The sequence below is a fragment of the Camelus dromedarius genome, chromosome 11, assembly GCF_036321535.1.
Source record: "Camelus dromedarius isolate mCamDro1 chromosome 11, mCamDro1.pat, whole genome shotgun sequence".
Classification (NCBI taxonomy): domain Eukaryota; kingdom Metazoa; phylum Chordata; class Mammalia; order Artiodactyla; family Camelidae; genus Camelus; species Camelus dromedarius.
The window spans coordinates 8,364,134-8,384,028 of NC_087446.1; the positions used below are offsets into that span (position 1 = coordinate 8,364,134).

Below are 19,895 nucleotides of genomic sequence, written 5' to 3' on the forward strand. Positions count from 1 at the left end.
TTTATGTAGGCCACACCTCAGTTTGAAAAACACTGCCTTAAGAGACAAAAAGCTCACACTTAGCACTTACAGGCCAGGAGTTGCGGTAAACACCTGTCCATGAACTGGAAGATGTGACGGGCCAGCAAAGGTTGGCTGGGCTCTCCTATGAGTCACCCCCACTGACTAGAGAAACAGCCGCACTCCCACCCCAACCCTGCCCAAGGTGGTCAGGGGCCCAGGACCGGCCTGGGAAGCACACCCACCTGTGACTGAAGACTGCTGGATGCAGCTGGCTGTGCAGCCCCTAGAGAGCAAGCTTCATCTCCAGGTGGGGGTGCCCCTACTGCTGGCCCTCCAGAGGGGCCCCCCTCTTCTCGTTTGCTCAAGGGACCCTTTTTCGTCGACTGCATTTTAATTTGCTGGGGCTTGGAGTTCATTGGGGAGTTGTTGGTGGTCTGGAGAAGCTGCAGGAGCCAAGGGGTGGGGATGAGACTGGAGCTGCAGGCAGTGATATGGGCTCAGCTTCTCCCACCCCCCCATCCCCCACCCCTAGAGGTCTCAGGACCTCTCACTCCATGGCCTGGCTGGTCCTGAGTGAGGCGGGTGGCAGGAGGACAATGACAGGGGGTGGACGCAGAGATGTTTTCTTTTCCACTCACTGTACCAGGGCTGCCATGGCCCGGGCTGATGTCTCACCTGCCTCAGCCCAGCCCAGGAGGGTGCCATCCTGTTCCCCACCCTAGCTGCTCTTCCCACAGACAATCTGTGAACCTCAGCCATCTCCTACTCAGCCCAGCTCCCAGCCTGGGGTCCAGTCTGCCCAAAGAATAAGCTGTATCTCCTGCTGCCCCTGTAACAAGAATCTGGGGCAAGTTTTGACTTCAGGCCTCCCAGAGAGACCGAGTGTCTCAGGAGCAGGAAACATTTGGAGTGTGGCCATCAGAAATCTTAAGAGCTACCATCCAGGAAGGACTGACTCAGAGCCTTCCCTGGTGGCCCAAGTTCAATTTCAAACAAAGTAGGGAAGAGGCCCAGCTACAACCCTAAGGGCACTACAGCATGTGCTGGCAGCTCCTGCCAAACTCTTAGCCAGACCAAGGCAAGTGGGCCTTCAAGGATATGACCCCTCCCTGCTCCCACAACATACGCTGCAGTTCTGAGGTCACCATGGGTGGGCCTAAGGAAGGCCATTCTGGAGGAAATGTGAGCCTGAGGCTGATTCCAAGATCTCAGACAGGCTGTATGGAGCAGGGGTTAAACCACTCTATCAAGTGCCCCTACTCAAGGCCATGGATGAAGTCTGCAGAGAGCATAAGGTTGGCTCCAGGAGACGGACAGCTCAAGCCCCCAGGGAACTCAAGCCCATCACTACTGTCTAGTACTCATTCCATCTGGACCCACTGCTGTAAGTGCACTGCCCCAGCCAGGTCATCGAAGCCTGTGCCCAGCATCTCAGAGGCCGACCTTGGCTAGGCCTGGACACTTTCCCACCACCCTTTCCTGCTGAGGACTGCCATGCTTCAACCCCACCTTCTCTCCTCCATGATCACCACCAAAGCCCAGAAAGATGGGAGGTCTAGGGACATCGCCTCTCAGGGGAGCAGAGAAGATGGCACTGAGGCCACACCTTAGAGCAGTTTCAGCTCTCCCAAGGTAGGGACTGGTGCCTCTGCCCCTGGCAGTGAGGGAAATTCCACAGGGCTTCTCAAAAAGGGATTGCTGTGCTCACAGTCTAGAAATGGAGTGGCCCCCGTACTTCCTGCAGGTAGGCAAGGTGGTCTGCCAGGCCATACCTTGGTGATGGTGCCCACAGCCTTGGTGCGGCCTTCCCGGAACACCAGCCGCTGGTCTATGTGCAGGTACTCGGGGGTCTTGATGAAGCGGAAGTGCACTGTGGCCTTGTCCCCGGTGCGCAGACAGTCCTTGTCCATGCTGAGAATGGTGGCCGTCTGCCTGATGCTCCCACAGTGCACTGCCAAGGGAGCCAGGAGGTCAGGATAGGCCTGAGCTGCCAGTTGCCTCAGGGCAGGGGAGGCAGTGAGTAAAAGCATGAAACATGCTGGAGCTGCGGCAGGCTGAAGACCTCGGTGCGGGGCCAAGTGTGGCTGAGTGCCAGAGGCCTGCTCTTGGATTTGATCCTGCCTCATACTCTCCCATCTTTTCCTCCAGTTAGACCCCACTTTTCCCTGGACCCACAGTCTGAGTTCCTGAACACAGGGCACTCTGTTTGCATGCATGCCTCCTCTGCACTGTGGGCTTCCTGACAGCAGGGCCCTTGCCATCTTGTCTCTGTCCCCAGCACTTTGGCAACACTACCTGGCACACAACAGCGCTTGGTAGATGTCTACTGAAGAACTGAGTGTGAGGTCCTTGAGGGCAGGTGTGGATCTCCAGAGCCTGGTATAGAGCCAGCACTCTGTGTTTGCAAGACTGAATAAACACCGCAGCTCGTGGGTGGAACAGAGGGGATGGCATCGCTCAACGGGACAGAGACCTGACTCTTGGCTGTAGCTGAAACTTCGGGGTTTGGATTGCTGGAGCACTTTGTGGGAGGACCTAGAGCAGGCAGCTTCTGGCTGGCAGTGCCTTTAGACACCTACCCATGGCCTGGTAACGTGGGCTAATTGTGGTGGGGTGATGGAGGACGAGGATCTCGGCCTCAAACTCCCAGGATGCTTGGGGATTCAAGCGTGGAGAAACCATCACCATGCCCTTCCGGATGGATGAGCGCTTGATCTGGAAAAAAAGATGGAATCCCAGACCTTAGGGACAATATTGCCTTCTGGCTTCACCCCTTGGTCGTGGAGGATCAGGAGTCCTTCTGGAAACTGGGACCACCCCAACTTGGCCTTGCCCTCTCACTGCACTGGACCACAGGACTTCTAGAGTAGACAGCCCAAGGCGGACTTTAGTGGCATGTGGGAAACCTCAACACTGCTACCCAGGGTCAGGAAAGACTTCATGTAGAAAGTGGCATTTCAGCCAGGCCTTGTGGGATGGGTAAGAATTAAGTGGGTGGTGACAGGGCAAAGGCAGGCAAGCATTCAGGTGGAAGGAATAGGGCCACCATGACATGATTGTTGGAAAGTATAAAGAAAATCTGACTTTGCTGGTTACTTTGGGATGGTGGGAAAGATAGGTGACCCCAGAACTAGCACTCACCCCAATCCCCAGCGGACAGAAAGCTAAATGGTAATTTGGCGGGGACCCCGACAGCCCCATGTAGAAAGAGCCTCTGCACAGCAGGAGGCTCCCAGCTGAGCTCACCTCTGAGCTCAAGGTACCCTGGTTGGGCACTCAGTGGAAGAATAGAGCTTAGGAGGCAGGTAGGTCTGGGTTCAAGTCCCAGCTCTGCACTTACTGGGCAAGTCACTCAGGCTCTCTGAGCCTCAGTTTCCTCATCTGTAAAAGTGAGGTCAGTAATTCCTGTCTTACAGAGCAGCTGTGAGGACTAGAGACGGCCCAGGGCCTAGCATAACGTGGAGCCCGAGGGGAGTTTTTGGTATTATCAATACTCACCTTCTTCAGTGCGAAAGAGGCCGTCTGGCCCCCTCGAACCTCCTTGACAGGCATGCGCTTGCGATGGATCGATTTGACAGCAATGGACAGGAAGTTACCCAGGGGATCTGGGCCCAGCAGCAGTGTGTCATTCAGCTTGATTAGGCCCCTCAGTGTTGTCCCCGACACCACTGTTCCTACACCCTACAGAGAAGACCCTGGCCCAGTAAGTCCATCCCAAACACAGACTCACCCCAACAGTCCTGCCGGAAGTACCACTCAGCCTCCCACCCTGTTCAGTTCACCAAAGCCCACTCACCGGGACAGAGTAGGTGTCATCAATCTGAAATTCAGCAGGTTCTTCCTCCCGGTAACTGGTGCGAGGTGACAGGAGGTTGAGGAACATCTTCAGCAGATCTAGGTTTTCGCCTGTAACGTTGGAGATCTGGAATATTGGGCACATCCTAAAGGAGGTGGGTGAGGGGAGAGTGGAGAGAAAAGAAGAAAGGAGCTCAGGTGGCCAGCTCCTGCCTGATAGGGTGGGAGCAGCAGGAGGGCTCCTGAAACAGCTGTTGCTGCTAAGGGTCCCACCACCCTCTCACCGGCTCCCAGGGCTCCACCTTCTGCCCGGCCCACGATCTCCTGTCCAGACCTGCTCTGAAGTCTTCTTGTCTTACTCAGTTTTATCTCTGAAATCTGTCCCCACCTGTCTCACCACCACTGCCCTGTTGGGGGGGGGGGGGGCTCATGACTGCCTCTTCTTCCTAAAGTACACACATGCTTAAATCCTTAACTGACTTTCCACTGCAGAGATGACAGCCAGACTCCCTCCTCCCAACATCTCTGCCAGTTTATTTCTCTCAAATTCCTATATTCCAGCCAGACCGGAGAATCTTCCCTTCTCCTAAAGCTTGGGACTTTTTTGTTCCCATGTACTTGTTCACTCTGATCCTTCTGCCTGAATTCCTTCCCTCTTTTACAACTACCAAATCCTCTCATCCTTCAGAGTCCATCTCCAATCAGATGCCACCTCTTCCAGGGAACCCTTCCCAGATGAGCACCCTTGACTCCCTCTGAACTTTTGGAGAACTTTTTGTGTCTCTGTTACACATGACTATATCTGATTTTCTGTCAGAGTTATCTTTACTTCCTACTCATGGCCTCTATATTTCCTATCCATGGTTAATCAAACTCCTCAGAATCAGGAATTATACATGCCCCACAGCTCCTAGAATAGGGACTGCAAGGAACAGGCCCTCAACAAAATGAATGAATTGTGGCCTGCTGAAATGGACCCCCTCTGCTGGCCAACTGGTGGTACTGAAGACAGCATCAGGGCAGAGCCACAGTCAGGCTGCTCTGGGTCCTGTACTAAGCAGCCCAAGACCCTGGGAGAAGGAGCAGAGTTAACAAAATTCACTATTATCAGGAAGTTATCTCTGACCAAGGAGCCAACCACCTTGAGGACAAGGATTATGCCCAAGGCAACTCTGACTCCTCAATGCCTAGATGAAAAGCCCAGCACAGAACAAACATCCAATAAATATTTATAGAATCAAAGGATACACTGATATGTAAATGCTCAAACTGATCCACGATTAGAGTACTTTTGAGAAATAACAGTATAAAAAAACAGTTATAAATATAGTTGTGTATCTATCATACAGCAGCTAGGCATAGTACTAAATGCTTTACATACATCGTTTCCAACATTTATGAGAGCCTTATGGAGAAGGTAATATTCCAATTTCACAGATAAGGACACTGAAGTCTCAGCTAGGACTCCAACCTCAGGGAGGCCAGAACCTCAGAATCTGAGTTACCTGATACAGCCCCATAGCAACACTCCTGAGAGCAGAATGTTTGATTTCAACCAATCTCTATGCCTGCCCAGAAGTGAGTGCTCCCTACCCATTACCTCTCAGAGCTGAAGTTGGAGGCCGTTACAATTACATCATCCTTGCTCTGCACCAACACAGGGATCTTCCGGCAGCCTGGTGACTTCAACAGGCGCTGTAACAGCTTCAGAGTTTCTTAAAGGGTGAAATGGAACAAAATTAGGAGGATACAGCCTTCTCTCTGGCCAGGCTTCTAGGGCAAGATAGGTTCCTCATTACTGATGTAAGCAGGAGACAGACAGATGGACAGTGTTAAATGCCACAATGCCTGGAGAAGCAAAAAGAGGATCGAAACTTTGGATGGGTAAGTGCATGCTAAAGTAGAAGGAGAGTCCAGATGGGGCCTGTCTGCTAAGGTTACGAGTCTAAACACTGTCAGGTTTCTCCAAAGTCTCCAGAAGACCCACATCCTATGAGAAGGACAACGCTGCCCCAGAAGTCTTTGCTTCCTGGAAAAAAAATTCATCTGACAAAAAGATCTCTAGGACATTTAGATACCGGCAGAAGCCCTCATGAGGCCTTCCAAAAGGATGCACCTCCACTTCTTTTCTGCCATCTTCAGCGATACGGGAGAAATACACGAAAGCCTAGGCCTGCAACCCTATTGTGAAGCCTTTGGTGGTAAAAGGTAATCAGACTCTCTGCCCAAATGTCACCATATCTGTCCAGCTTAGATGTTAAAACCCACCCTTCTGCCTAGAATCACCTGAAAAGAGGTGCCAGATTAGGAATCTCAAGGATCCTGCATTTGGAACCAGAAGGAACAAAGAGTAGAAGATAATTCTAGGCCATGCTCAGACCAAGAGCCAAACAGGGAGGAAACAGAAGATTCTAGGTCAACGGTTATTGAGGCCAAGTTCTAAGCACAATACAAGGAAGCAGAAGACCCTGGGCTGCAGCCCTGGTAGCAGATCAACAAGGAACCACAGTGGGTGACTGCCCCAAACAGAGAGACTGCTGCTGGCTGTTGGCTTCACTTACCTTGCAGGATGTTGGCAGGACACATGTCAATCTTGGTGACCACCACAAAGACAGGCACGTTGAGTGCCAATGCCAAGCCCAGGTGCTCCTTGGTCATCCCCACAATGCCAGCATTGCTGCCCACCTGCCCCAACACAGAAAGAACCATCAGGACAAGGGAGACAGAGATTGCTGCTGAGTGGGCACAGGGGCTCAAAGAAGGCTGAAGTAAAAGAATTCCCATCTCTGAGGCCACCATTAGAACAGGACACAGGAGGCACAAGCCTTAGGCCAGGAAAAAAATGGCTGTAGATGAAAGCTGGGCTGGGCACAACCTAGTTTAGCCGCCAATTTAATGACGTGGGCTATCAAAATCTGAGACTTGGAAACAATAACAAATTTAGTCTGAGAAAACAACTATCTAGAGTCATCATAATGGATTTCAGTTTAACAACCCTGGCCGAGTTTCTGCATCTATAAAATGGGGGATAACAATATCCACTTTAGAGGGTCACTTGAGGTTTAAATGACAAAACATATGTCAAAGGTCCAGCACACAACTAGCATGAATTAGGTATTCAAGCAATGGCAGCTGTTACTGCTGTTACTATTCCTTCCCATAACAATGTTTTAAAATATGATCAAAAAGGCTGATTAAATAAATTAGAGCACATGCAAAAGTGTGCCGTACAAAAGAAAAAGGAAACTCTTATCTACCGATGTGGGGTAATCTCTAAGATATGTTTTTAAGGGAAAAAAGCAAGGTGGTATACAGCATACCATGCTACCATATAGAGTGGTGATTGGATCATTGTTTGAAAAAAGCAGCTATAAGACATCTGGGGAACATCTGAGGTAATGTAAACACTTTTAGACTAGATATTGTATAATATTAGGGAACTATTGTTCATCTTCTTAGTTGTAGTAACAGTAGGAGACAGTTCTTAAGTTTTAGGAACTGTGTGCTGAAGTATTTGGGGGTGAAGAGTCACAATGTCTATAATCTGCTTTCACATGATTCAGCCAAAAAACCAACCAACCAAAAAAACCCCATGCAAAAAACCCACATATGCATCCATCACAATCTAAGCGGAGGATTTATGGTATTCACTGGACTACTCTTTCAACATTTCTCAATGTCTGAAATTGGAGAGAGAAAATATATATACATTTGGTGGTATGATTGCAAAATATCTCTGGAGGATACATAAGAAACTGGAAGTACTGGTTGCCTCTGGCAAGAAACAAAACAGAGGAGGAAGAGAGACGTTTCACTATAAGCCCTTTGGTACCTTTTTATTTTTGTACCATTTGAATGTATTACTTACTAAATAAAATAAAATTAAAATTAAAATTACCATATATTATATATATATAGGGCTTTATACATTCCAGACTGTTTAAGTGATGCTTTCCTTTGATCATCACAGTTCACAGGTGAGCCACTACCCCGCTGACACAGATGTCCCACACATGTTTCCTTTGACCGACACCAAGGTACCTCCACTAACTTCCTCCTAATTTTTCCCATTCCCTCCAACCACCTTCCCTAACCAATCCAGGCTTGTTTTTGTTCTTCCCAAGTGGGAGAAGAGAATGCTCTCTCTCGCTGTGGTCTACATATTTTCAAGAGTTTTTATTTTTTTCCTGGAAATTGACTGCCAAGAACAATTATGAAATATTTCATTGTTTTCTACAGACATTTTTAATATTTAGCTCATAGTCTAACAGTCAGATAATATATAACATTTTATCTGGGTGAGGATATTTCCATTAATTGGCCTTGATCACTGTAGCCCAGTTAGAAGAATGCTCATTTTAAACTGATTTCTATACCCTTTTTAGTAACAACCCAACAACTGCCCCAAATACACCCTATAGCTCTTCCACTGAAACTCCTTCCTATAAAGTTTTCCTTAGCCAGTCAAGGTTGGTAAGGGCCCCATGCAAAGCTCAAAGATATGGGAGATGAAATCACATTGAGATCCCAAGAACTGTGGGCAGAGAGCCGACAAGAGTGTTCATACATATGCTCTGCCTCTCTTTAGTCTCCAGTTTGGGGAGAATTTGCCTGAGAACCTGAGTTTGTGGGGCAACTTGATCAAGTTTGCTCTGAACAGATGCTTATATTTACTATGCTTATTAATACAGGCAGCTGGAGGAACTGGGAAACGGGGGAAGGGCTTTGAGAAGGATCTGCCACAGGAAAACTTGCTCGCCTGTGCTCTGTGTGAAAGCTGTGAAGTCCTGACCAAGGCTGTGGGCCTCACAGACTCCAACTCTCTGGCCAGGGAGGAAGACAGCAAAGGGACCCAATGCACGCTTCACAACATGAGCCAGCATGTTGAAAGAAGCCCCTGCTCCCTTTCCTTTTCAGTTTACCTACGTGATGAGCTGCTGAAAGCTCTATCCCCATTAGACTGTAAGCTCTACGTGAGCTCCGGACAGCCTGTTCACTGCTCTCCTGTTCAGGCCCCACACAGTGCTAGGCATCCAGAAGTCTCTCAACAAGTACCTGTAGGTCTGGGTGACACTCGTTCCAGGCTTCAGAAGAGGCCACCTCTCAGGCCTCTCCAATCACTGTCTGTGCTCTCCTCCATTTCTTCCCCAGGCCTCCCCATCTTTAAGGGTGCTCCTGGTATCATCACAAAGTAGCCCAACCCCAGGAGAAAACCCTCCTGAAGGTAATAGGAACACCCCAGGAGAAACCCTCCTCTGTGCCTCTCCAAACAATAAGAGAGATCTGCAGATGGCACCTCGGTATCTGCTACGAGGATCTCTTCCTGGCCTAGCCGAGGAGAAAGATTGACGTACACCCCTTGAGAAGACTGCAGAGCTCAGAAGACTGGGCACATCTGCAAAACCTGTAGTCCTTACCCAATGTCAAAACCCTAAACTAAAAGGCCTCGTCTCAAAATAATTTCAAAACACTTCATATAACCACACCCTAAGAGACCCGCTGAAGCCTCCCCTCCCCCTCAGCATCACCTCACTTACCATGAGCATGCAGAAGTCAGGTAAATGGCCCGTCATGCCAAACACAGTGGTCTTCAGGTACTTCTCATGGCCAGCCAAGTCGATGAAGGTAATCACCTTAGTGGATTTCTCACAGATCTTTGTCCACTCCAGGCTGCCACCATGGCTGTCTGGCTTGTTCACTACATTGCCTTCACTGTCAAAGCCCAGAATGTCATTGCCCACACTGCTGGTGCGACCAGATTCAATCTCGTGTTTGTGGCGGAAGAGTTTCTGGCGGGCAAAGCCTCGGCCATTGTCCAGCTCTCCATGGGTCAGGACCCCAAGAAGCGTACTTTTGCCAGCATCCACGTTGCCCACTACTGCTACCCTGCATGTACATGAACCAATACATTTGTGTGAGAGTTAGTGGGTGAGTGAAGTGAACCCCAGCAGCTGGATCCATAAGGCCAGGTTCACCCCTGAGCCTCTCCAGCTCACTGCTCCTTCTCTTCATGGATGAGCACACTGGGAGATGTATCCAGGGAATAGAAAGTTATTCAGGAGGAACTGGGTTCCCACCACAATGGCTTTCTCCCTTAACTTCCACTAGCTTCCCCAAAGCTGCCAGACAGGAGCCCTAAAGCCAAGAGAGGCACAAAATGCTCCCCTCCATTCCCCTGGTTTCTAGCTTCTCACACTGATCGAAAAGCAAATGCAGCCCCCAAAATGGCCACAGGATGTATGGCTGGCCTCTCTCCCACTCTTCCCAAATGGAAATATTTAGGGATGAGGAAGTACAGAAATAGAGAATGGAGCTATCAATGTCTCTGGACACTTCTTCCATGCTTCAGGAAGAGAAAGGGCGAAGCCCAAATGCCAGGTGTCAAAGGCTCAATCACCATTCTTTGTGAAGCCCTAGACCCCAAGGTCATGCTGCAGGTGACCCCTGAGCTGCTCTGAAGGCCCCTCACCTGACTTCCAGGAAGTCATTGTCTCCTACTCTTTTCCGGACTAGGTAATCGCGCACACGGCCCCCAGCTTCTTGACGTTCCCGCAGGAGGATGACATCAGCCTCTATCTGTTCTGCCATGCTCTTCACTGTGGCGTAGGAGGCCTCCATGTCAGCTTCACTCAGCCCGTACTCGGTCCCATCTGGTGACAAGAGCCCAGACGTCAGCCTGCCAACAAGCCAGCCAGTCAACCACTCCTAACCAAGGCCCCACCCTGGACACTGGAGAAGAACATGGCTCTCTCTACCTGATATTTCAAAAATGTGGGCACATGTAGAGTTAAGAAATAATAGGACCAAGGGCTTCCCCATTAAGCAGGGCATTCATTAATTCATTCAACAGTAATCACTGAGACTCTCCTAGGTTTTATGCCAAGCCTCATGCTGGGTACGGGGAATACATGTGCCCTCAGCAGGCTTACAGCCCAGCAGGAAAGACAGGAAATTAATTAACTGCAATACAACTTGAGTGCTGTACGACAGAACTGTACAAAGAGAATGTAAAGCATGAGCAACTAGCATTGCCTAGGGAAGCTGAGGACAGCTTTGCAGGGTGCTGACTCCAAGCTGGGCTTCCAAACATGAAAAAAGGGCCTGCAGGGAAAGAAGGAAAGACATCCTAGGCAGGCAGTGGAACAAAGCATGGAACATGGCAGATCATGCCACATACAGGGACCAGTTAGCAGCACAGTGTGTTGGGAAGCAGGATGTCGGGTGGCAGGAAACCACATGAGAGGTGGAAACGGTTAAGCAGACGGACATCACACAGCAGCAAAACACATATATGTCAGACAGTCAGAAGCCTTGGGGGTTACACAGGGGAGTAACATGATCAGATCGCTGTAGGACAGAAAGACCTCTTGAGCAGCAGTATAACATGTGCACTGGCAAGCGAGAGACCAGAAACGGGGAGCCCAGTTAGGAAGTAATTCTAATAGTCCAGGCAAGAGATAATGAGGACAGGAGACAAAGGAAAATGGGGAGAGAATTTAAGAATGATTTTAGGGGTAGATTTTTAACTGAGGTGGCTCAGGTGAAACGTCCAGCAAGTCTGAGCTTAGGATGGGGAAGGACTGATCAATCAACCAATAATGTATTGAGTGCCTATGGTATGACAATCCCAGTCAGGTGCTTTCAGCCTCGTATCATATTTATTCCCACAGTAACTCCCTCAGCTTCTCCTCCAGCCTGTCTCCAAGAGCACCCCTGCTCCTTCTCTGGGCTCATCCCCCCGCCCCACATGTGCCCAACCTCTTCTCTTTTCCTGCCTAGAAAGACCCTGCAGCACCTTCTCTCACCCCTATCCACTTCTCCCCTTACAAACAAGCTCAAGTCATTTCTAAACTACAAAAAGAAGACCCAGCCCCTCCTCCTTTGGCTCTGCTTATCTACTGAGCTACCATCTTCTCCAAGCATCTCCAGAGTAATGAACACTTGTTGACTGTATTTCCTCACTACCTACTCGCTGATCTCTGGAAAAAACTGGTTTTCAAGTCATCGACAGCCTTCTACCCATTCATCCAATGCCCCTTCCTTGACTCCTGCAGCAGTGGACACTGCTGGCCATCCTCCCTTTGTTTCTTTCTTTTTTTTTTATTGAAGTATAGTCAGTTTACAATGTTGTGTCAATTTCTGGTGTACAGCATAATAGTTCAGTCATACATATACATACATATATTCGTTTTCATATTCTTTTTCATTATAGGTTACTACAATATATTGAATATAGTTCCCCCTCCCTTTGTTTTCTGAAGCACTTCTCTTCCACACTGCTTGCCTATGACCCGAAATCTCCTGATTCATGCCCCTACCCTCTTGTTCTTTATTCTGTCTCCTCTGCTGGCTCTTCCTGCTCCTGTCCCCAGATGCCAATCTTTTTCAGTAGTCAGTCAGTGGCCCTCTTCTCTAGCCTCAAAACATTCCCCTTGGCCATCTCATTCTATGGCTTCAACAGTCATTTTGAAAACTACAAAAACATTCATAACTAGTCCTCTTCCCAGAGCTCCAGGCTGAATTTCCAATTGCCTAAATGACAATTCTAGAAGCGTGATGTCCAAACTCAACCATTCCACTCCGTTTTTTAACAACAGTACAAAAACTTAATAAAGCATGTTAGTCCTCAATGCAACTCCATGAGTCAGGCATTACCGTTCCCATTTAATAGTGGGATAAACAACCCAGAGAGGTCTTGGAGCTGGTAGGGAGTAGAGGGGCCATGTGAGCTTGGGTCTTATGATTCCAAACTTATAGTCTTTTCCTCTGGCAAGGGTACCTCTTAACGCCAGATGAGTTCCTCCTCTTACCTTCCATATTTCTGATGACAACACTGTCCTTCCAGTCACCCAAGCTTATTAACATTTATCACTCCAGTCCTACTGACTCTAGCTTTATATCTTGCCCCCTTCCTTGTCCCTGCTGTCCTCTTTTTGTCAACCCAATGCCACTAGTCTGTTTCAGGCCCTTATTCTACCTGAATCACCACAAGAGATCCCTAACTGGTCTTAGCAATCCTTCCAACCCATCCTGCATAGACACACTAGCTTAAGTTCCTAACAAAGCACAGCTCTGATGCTGTCACTTCTGAGTCAAAGCCTTGGAAGGGCTCCCCAGGACCAGCAGCATTCAGTTCCAATTCCTTAGAGGCTTCCCCCATTTATCCCACCCCATGCACCTATTTTCTCCTTTTAAGTTTTGTTCCAGTGCAGGTGGCCCAGTTACCATCCTCCCATGTTCTCTGCACTTTTCCAGCTCTAAACCTTTGTTCATGCATTTCCTATCCTAGAAAGCCAATCAGCGTATCTCCACTTGTCCAAATCCTACCCATTCTGCTCCCTTACACAATTTACCATGGATAGTGTTTTGGATGCATGTCTTTTCTCACTATACATAAGCCTCCTGAGGACAAGGATCATATCTCAAACATTCCTGGATGCTCCACAGGGGTGCCTTTCCTATACTAAGTCCTCAAATGTTTGTAAAATGCAAAACAGATCAACAAAGGGAGAGCAGTTGGGTTGAGGAGTTTCTAAATGCATGGCCAACTGAGCTCTGGAAATCTGGGTTAGAGAAGGACTTGTTGGAAGTGTTCCTAAGAGAAGGCTTGATAGTCCTGCCATTCCTGCGAGACCCCCAAATTCTACCCAACCTTTCTTGCTTCTAGTACAATGAAAAGCAATGCTTTCAGGTCTTGTCCCACACTAGGGGGCAATCACTGGTGTGACCTTATCCATCCAACGCTTCCAGAAAATGCTCACTCTTCTCCAGCATGCCTTGTACTCCTCCCTCTGTAGGAGTGGAAACAAAGGCCAAGAAGAAAAGCTGTAGAGGTCCAATTACTAAAGGTTGCATATTCAGCCATGCAGGAACTGGACCAGATTTGAGTCCTGCCCACTGACTTGTCTTTTCTATCTGTACTCTCCTGCTCAAGGTGATACAAAGTCTCCCCAAACTTAGGATAAAATTCTAAACACACTGGTATGGCATCCAAAGACCCTCAGAGCTGGGCACTGACTACTTGTCCAGTATCCCCTCCTAATACTCTCAACCTCATACTCTACACCCTCACTTTACTGAATCACTTCTGGTCCACCGAATATGCCACAGGCGGCATACTAATGTCTCCATGCCTTTGTGCATGTGGCTTTCTCTACTCACTCACTGCTGCCTCCATTAACCTGGAAAATTTCTACTCATCCTTTAGAATTCACTCAAGGGGCACCTCCTCCCAGAAATGCTTTCAAGACTTTTCTGACCCTCCAACAAAGACAACACTCCTCCCATGTTCCCTGAACTTTTACTACATTACCTGGTTCTTAGAAAGTCATGATTTACTATTTGCAGAATGAACAAGGTTCTTTTTGAAAGAAATCTCAGGGTAAGTCAACTATAACCTGGAACTCTTAAAAATTACTACTGCAACTACTAATACTAACATTTATATAGTGGTTACTATATGCCCAGTGTGAATCTTAACCATGACACCAGAGACTAGATTCTATTTTTATCCCCATTTTAAGACAAGGTAAAGAGCCAGTAGGCAAACTCAGACCTGCCAGGTTCCAGACCCTGAAGTAACTACTAGGTCACATTGCCTCCTTTTAAAATACCAACCTTAATTTAAGAATGTATTCTCAAAGAACACATTCCTTTGCCCTGCTTAGAAGTTTTTAAACTCTAATTTATCTGTACAAAATTTCTCTGAGGTTGGGGGGATGTCATTAGCCCCATTTCACAGATGAAGGAAGTGATAAACAGACGTGAAGTACCAAGCACACACAGAAGTCAGTGATGCAGCTGACTCCTGGGGGTCTTGCATCTGGTTTGTCCTCTGTTCGATGTTCAACTTGTTTAACTAGTTATGATCTCTTTCTACCTCTTAAGAATTCCAGCAGGAAAGGACTCACTATGAATCTAATAGCATCCAATTGCTAGATGCAAAGATAATGTTTGGGTGGGTAAGATATGTGTTAATGAATGTTTGACATCTTCTTAAGCTTTGTCATGGGAGGGTTAATTAGCTGTGAGCCATCAAGGTATAGTAAAATTCACTAAGAGTCCACATTAAAGAACAGGGGGAAAGAGAGGGCTTTAAGAATCTTGGTCTTCAAAGAACAGTCCCAACACTTGTCAAAATTGATCTGGATGTGGTTTCTTCAGTTCTATAAGCCTGAAGTGATCTTTGAATGGTTCATTCTATTATAGTGGGCCAGATGTGCACCTGACACAAAAGCTTTCAAAAGGTAACCAGTGATCCCCTAGTCACCAAATGGAATGCCTTTTTCTGAGCCTGACTTCTTGTTGTGTTTGTAACACTTGACAATGCTGGCCAACTTCCACTCTTCTTTGACATGCAGCCTCTTGGTTTGCCTATCTCTCTGACCATTCCTTCTTTGACATGATAAGACCTAAAACTGGGGAGGTGACAGCAAAGATGGAAAGGAAAGGACAGATAAGAGAAACATTTCAAAGGATGGCAGAGCAATATTTGGAGATCAAACCCTTCTTCCTCGTGTCATTCTTGCAGTATTTCCAAATATTGTTTTCAACTGAGGTTAACTGTATACAAGCCATCTTTCCTTCTTGGGACAGAGGCCAGATTTTAAGTATCCAAAAGTGCTTTGCAACAGTATCAAGACTTAAGAAGATACTCAATAGATATTTGTCAAATAGTTACAGAATGACTTTTGAGATTTCCTCCACCTTAAACTCAAGACTACAAAAGAATTATTACTTGCCTTTACAACACCTACACTCACCAAAGAGAACTGTTCCTTTAATTGCACTGAGGCCTATTAGGGATTTCTGCAAAGATGAGACACAAGATCTGGTACAGGCTAAATTCGTAATTATTCAAACAAGCCCAGCTACCATTTCAGCAAGGATAATGTCATATTGAAGAAGAGGGTAAGCAGGCTTTGTATTGAGGGTATAAACTAAGAATGACCAGGGAAAAAAAGCCCAAGATATAATCTGGAATTCTACAATGGGGGCTGCCTTCTTCTAAAGGAATGGGCCCCATTACAATGGAATAAGGGGACTGGAGGGCAGTAACAAGTCCCTTCCAGAACAGCAACAAGGCTACATGTCTCATGGGATCTCACAGGGAGAAAAGAGGACCTTTGTTATCACAGCAATATCCACTGAAAGGTCAGTGTGGTCAGGGGCAAGGCAGCCTTGCTGAAGAGAGGAATTCTGGGTGTCCTTTTCTCGCTGACATCAAGAAGTATCACAGAGGTTTCTTGCTAAGCAGGCAGTAGGTAGCAATGGGATCTGCAAACAGGTTTGGAGGGGAAGACCTAGAGCTGCCTAGGGAAGGCTTAATTCCAGACCTAAGTGTGACTTACTCTATTACCTTGGACAAGAAGTTTCCTTGCTTTGTGCTTCATCTCCCTTTATGCAAATGTAGAGTACTGGAGGTAGAAAAGAAGTATCTGTAAAACCGCTTGGAAAGTGAATCTTTAAAGTCAAGCATATTATGACCACTACGATGAGAATTAAAATTATCACTTTGTACTTTTATGTCCTCCCAAACAGTTCTGCAGACACTAAAGAATCATTGCAACTGATACACATGAACAGGAAAAGTTGATTAAAGAGGGAAAATGTGCTCTAAATAATTTTTTTAATAAAGTGAAAGGAAAACTATGCTCACCTGATCCCTGCCCAATGACATATATGGTCTCTCCGCATCCCTCGTCCATCCTCTCCCACATTTGCCGAAGTAGGCTGTCATACTGCTCTGATGTAGGGCTCACTAGAACCAGCTAGAAGAGAAACCAACAGCCTTAGGACCACACTTGCTAGAAGAGCACCACAGCCAAAGCAGATCAATAGCCTGACCAAAGACCCTGGCTGAACCCCACAGCACACTGATCTGAAATAGCTGTGCAGCCCCCTCATGCCCTCTCTGCCTCTCCTTAAATAGCTTTTGAGCCCAAGGCCTTACATGAGCTGAGTTATATGGAGTACTAAAATGAGTATGTCTGAACCACAACCCACAGAAAAGAGGGTGTAAGCAGCCTGCATCCTGCTACTTAACAGGAGGGGCAGGATCCACAATGACTGAGAATCTGGCATTGTAGGTAGAAACTAATGAGCAGTGCTTTAGACCTACATGCCAAAATCTTCTACCTGCAGCTTGCAACTCACAGGACAGAGATCTCATACACTGCCATGTCCTCCACCCAAAGCCAATGATTCCCATAATAACAAAAGAATTGTATTCCATCTTGTTGTGACTATCTTGATTATTTAGAAATCGGCAGTAAAAACTGCTACAAGAGTCATCTTTATCAACAAAGCACCATTACCACTAATATGGGTATTAGCACCATCATTTTGCAAATTTCTGCCAATAACATTAAAATATCAACCACTTATTTGAGAAGGCCATTACCAATAGACACATCAGATCCCATTCTCTCACCACTCATGTGTGACCTTGGATAAAGGACTTAACCTCTGAGTCCCAATTTTTTAATCTACAAAATGGAGACACTACCATTTGCATCCTAAGGCCACTGTAAAGACCAAATAAGATAACATGGAAAGTATCTAGTCCACAACTCAGTAAGTCATAATTACAGTTTTCTTTACCCCATCATTCCTAGAAAAATCTTGGATGAACATAGCCACCACAGTTCACTAACTGTTTCTCCCTTTGGAAGCTCTCAGAGCCTTAGGTTTGTCCCCACATTTAACTGTAGCAAGTAAAGTATATAAACTTATAGCTTTTAATCTTTCCCTCAGGAATCAAATCTATTCAACCCATCTCGTCTCTCCCTTCACATCAGTTTTTCTTTTTGATAACACCAAATTTATCTATAGCTTCTCTACTCTAAAACCGTGAGAAGCATTTCCCCAACTAGGTATGAAACAACACTTCCCTATCCTGGAACATTAAATAAGTTGGTTAGGAAATGAAGGTACTACTCTCTTTGCAATTCTGTCATGCAATTTCCCATTGTTTTCAGGTTTCTTCAGCACCTTGACCATGAATTGATATCTAGCTCATCTGCTTCTGAGTCAAGTGCATGTCTTACAATTTCCTGAGTTTACTCATCAGAGCTTGTACTTTGAACTTGGGTGCTGCCTGGGTCTTTTACATTGTGTCCCATTGCCTCACACATTTCCCCTCACTATCCTCTCTCCAAACTTGGCCATCCTCATTATGGTATTAGAGGCACCAGACAGGATCACTGTGATAAGGTGGAGCACTGGCTTCTAAGTAATCAGCTGAGACTAAAGGGAGAGCAGTTAGTTGCAGGTAAAGTTCTCCCCAGTTTGGACCAAGTTTCATGCAATTTTGCCACCCACCACAGACTGAAAAGTCACAAATGTTTTCAAAATTCATTAAACATCTCTATTGTAAGTATCCAACAACAGGTAGAAGGTGATACTGGTGTTCTATGTTGCATCAGCTGCTATTTAATCTGCACAGGAAATTACTAGTTTATCTAGTTCACTTCTAACATTTACTGAGTAGTATGTATCCAGCAGTACTGTAGGTTTCTTACATACATTTCTCACTTTTACAACACATCTGTACTTAAATGATGATGTTGCTGGAGAACTGAGAGGTTAAGAAACTTCCCCAAGGTCACAAAGCCCTTTTAACTGGCAGGGCAGGAAAGGGAACCCAACCCTGCCTGACTCTCAAGTTGGCATTCTTTCCTTTAGCAATGTTAGGCACCTTCAAAACACCAGTCCCAAATTATGCTTACTTTCTAATCCCCCCATTGCCAAGCAGAAGGTGAGCCCTTAAATCCTGCCTATCTTCTCACGAGCTCAAAAGACACTATTTAAAACGTCCTTCATTATTCCATTCATACGAGATAAAGTCCCACTTCCAGGATGGCGAAATGATGGGTCATGCCCATCTTTCACTTTTGTTTTGTGTGCATTTGTAAAGTAGATATTCTTCAGACATCTCTCCCGGACTGAGCGACTACTTAATGCTTCCTTTCCCGACACTAGGAAGACGCAGCTCCCTCCCTGCTCCACTGATCCTCCCGCGCCTCTGCTCGCCCTGCCCAAGCCACCTCCGACCCTCGGCTGCCGCGGACAGTCCACGGAGAGGGCCACTCTCGGTCTCCGCGGGGGTAGGCGCTCCGCGCGGGGACAGCGACTGCGCGGGTCGCTGCCGGCGTCGGGCGCCCGCGTTCCACGTGGCGGAGCGGAGGGGCTGTGATCTCGGCGGGAGCTGGACGGCGGGAGGCCAGGTGGGCACCGCCGGGGAAGGACGGCTGTGCCGAGGGCCGCCGGGCCGCCCCTCGTCTGGGAGCCCGCTGCGCGTCCCGAATCGGCAGGTGGGCGGGCTCGGCCCCTCCCGCCCCCGCCATCGCCCCGGAGACAGCTCGGCCCCAACGCCCGGGCCCCACTGCCCGGTCCCCTCAGCGCCCGGTCCCCTCAGCGCCGCCGCCGGCGCCCGGGCCTACCTTGCTGGTGAGGTCCAGCTCCGGCTCGCCGTTGAGCGCTTCACCGTCCTCGCTGCAGTCCGAGTCGAAGCCGCTGTGGAGCCGGGCGGCAGCCGCCGCAGCCTTGGCCGCCCCCGGAGAGCTGGGTTCGGGGGCGAACATAGAGGCCGGGACCGGCGAGTCCATCGGGGAGCGACTCCGCTCCGCCGCCATCTTTAATAACTTAGGCTAATTCGTAGCCGACCTGCCCTCCCTCCTCAGATCATTTGACTAATATATGCGGGCCCCGCCCCCCAAAGCTCATCAGAATAATTTATGCGAAACTTCTCCCGCCGCGTAGAGGGTGACACGTATCTCTAGCGAAGAAACAACCGACCAGGCCTCTCAGCCACCAATCGCTACAGCTCTTCCAAGTAGCTAGTGAATAATTAATAAGGCCCAAACCCCAACAAATGTCTGAGACGTCACGCGCTTCGATCGCATCTTAGGAGGGGGCAGCATCGTGTCCACGCTACCTGCCTGGAGCCTTGTCGCCAATGGGAGCAAAGCGGAGTACGACTGACACAGCAGCCATCCAATGAGGAGAGAAATACACACAACGTTTACCCTCACCGCCCATCACTCTCCTCGTTTCCAGCTGAGGCGGTGCTCAGCTTCCAAATCTTGCTGCAAAAC

The 19,895-nt window shown here is 47.8% G+C and overlaps 1 protein-coding gene across 4 annotated transcripts in view; it reads right to left on the minus strand.

Annotated features, from left to right (window-relative positions):
• GTPBP1 (GTP binding protein 1) overlaps window positions 1-19,868 on the minus strand; it is a 26,066-nt gene extending 6,198 nt beyond the window's left edge. The window contains exons 1-12 of one of the 4 annotated variants that reach the window (XM_064491439.1): window positions 19,242-19,868; window positions 16,457-16,568; window positions 16,157-16,214; window positions 10,268-10,474; window positions 9,336-9,684; window positions 6,360-6,483; window positions 5,399-5,513; window positions 3,800-3,944; window positions 3,502-3,684; window positions 2,583-2,718; window positions 1,776-1,954; window positions 246-446 (exon numbers count right to left, since the gene is read on the minus strand). In XM_064491439.1, coding sequence (XP_064347509.1) covers window positions 246-446; window positions 1,776-1,954; window positions 2,583-2,718; window positions 3,502-3,684; window positions 3,800-3,944; window positions 5,399-5,513; window positions 6,360-6,483; window positions 9,336-9,684; window positions 10,268-10,474; window positions 16,157-16,214; window positions 16,457-16,568; window positions 19,242-19,433 — 2,001 coding nt within the window. In that variant the 5' untranslated portion in view covers window positions 19,434-19,868. Of the gene's footprint in view, window positions 1-245; window positions 447-1,775; window positions 1,955-2,582; window positions 2,719-3,501; window positions 3,685-3,799; window positions 3,945-5,398; window positions 5,514-6,359; window positions 6,484-9,335; window positions 9,685-10,267; window positions 10,475-16,156; window positions 16,215-16,456; window positions 16,569-19,241 lie in introns of those variants that run through there. The other 3 variants (XM_010983568.3, XM_031463290.2, XM_031463291.2) reach the window with 3 other exon arrangements.
• Window positions 19,869-19,895: the final 27 nt, after the last annotated feature.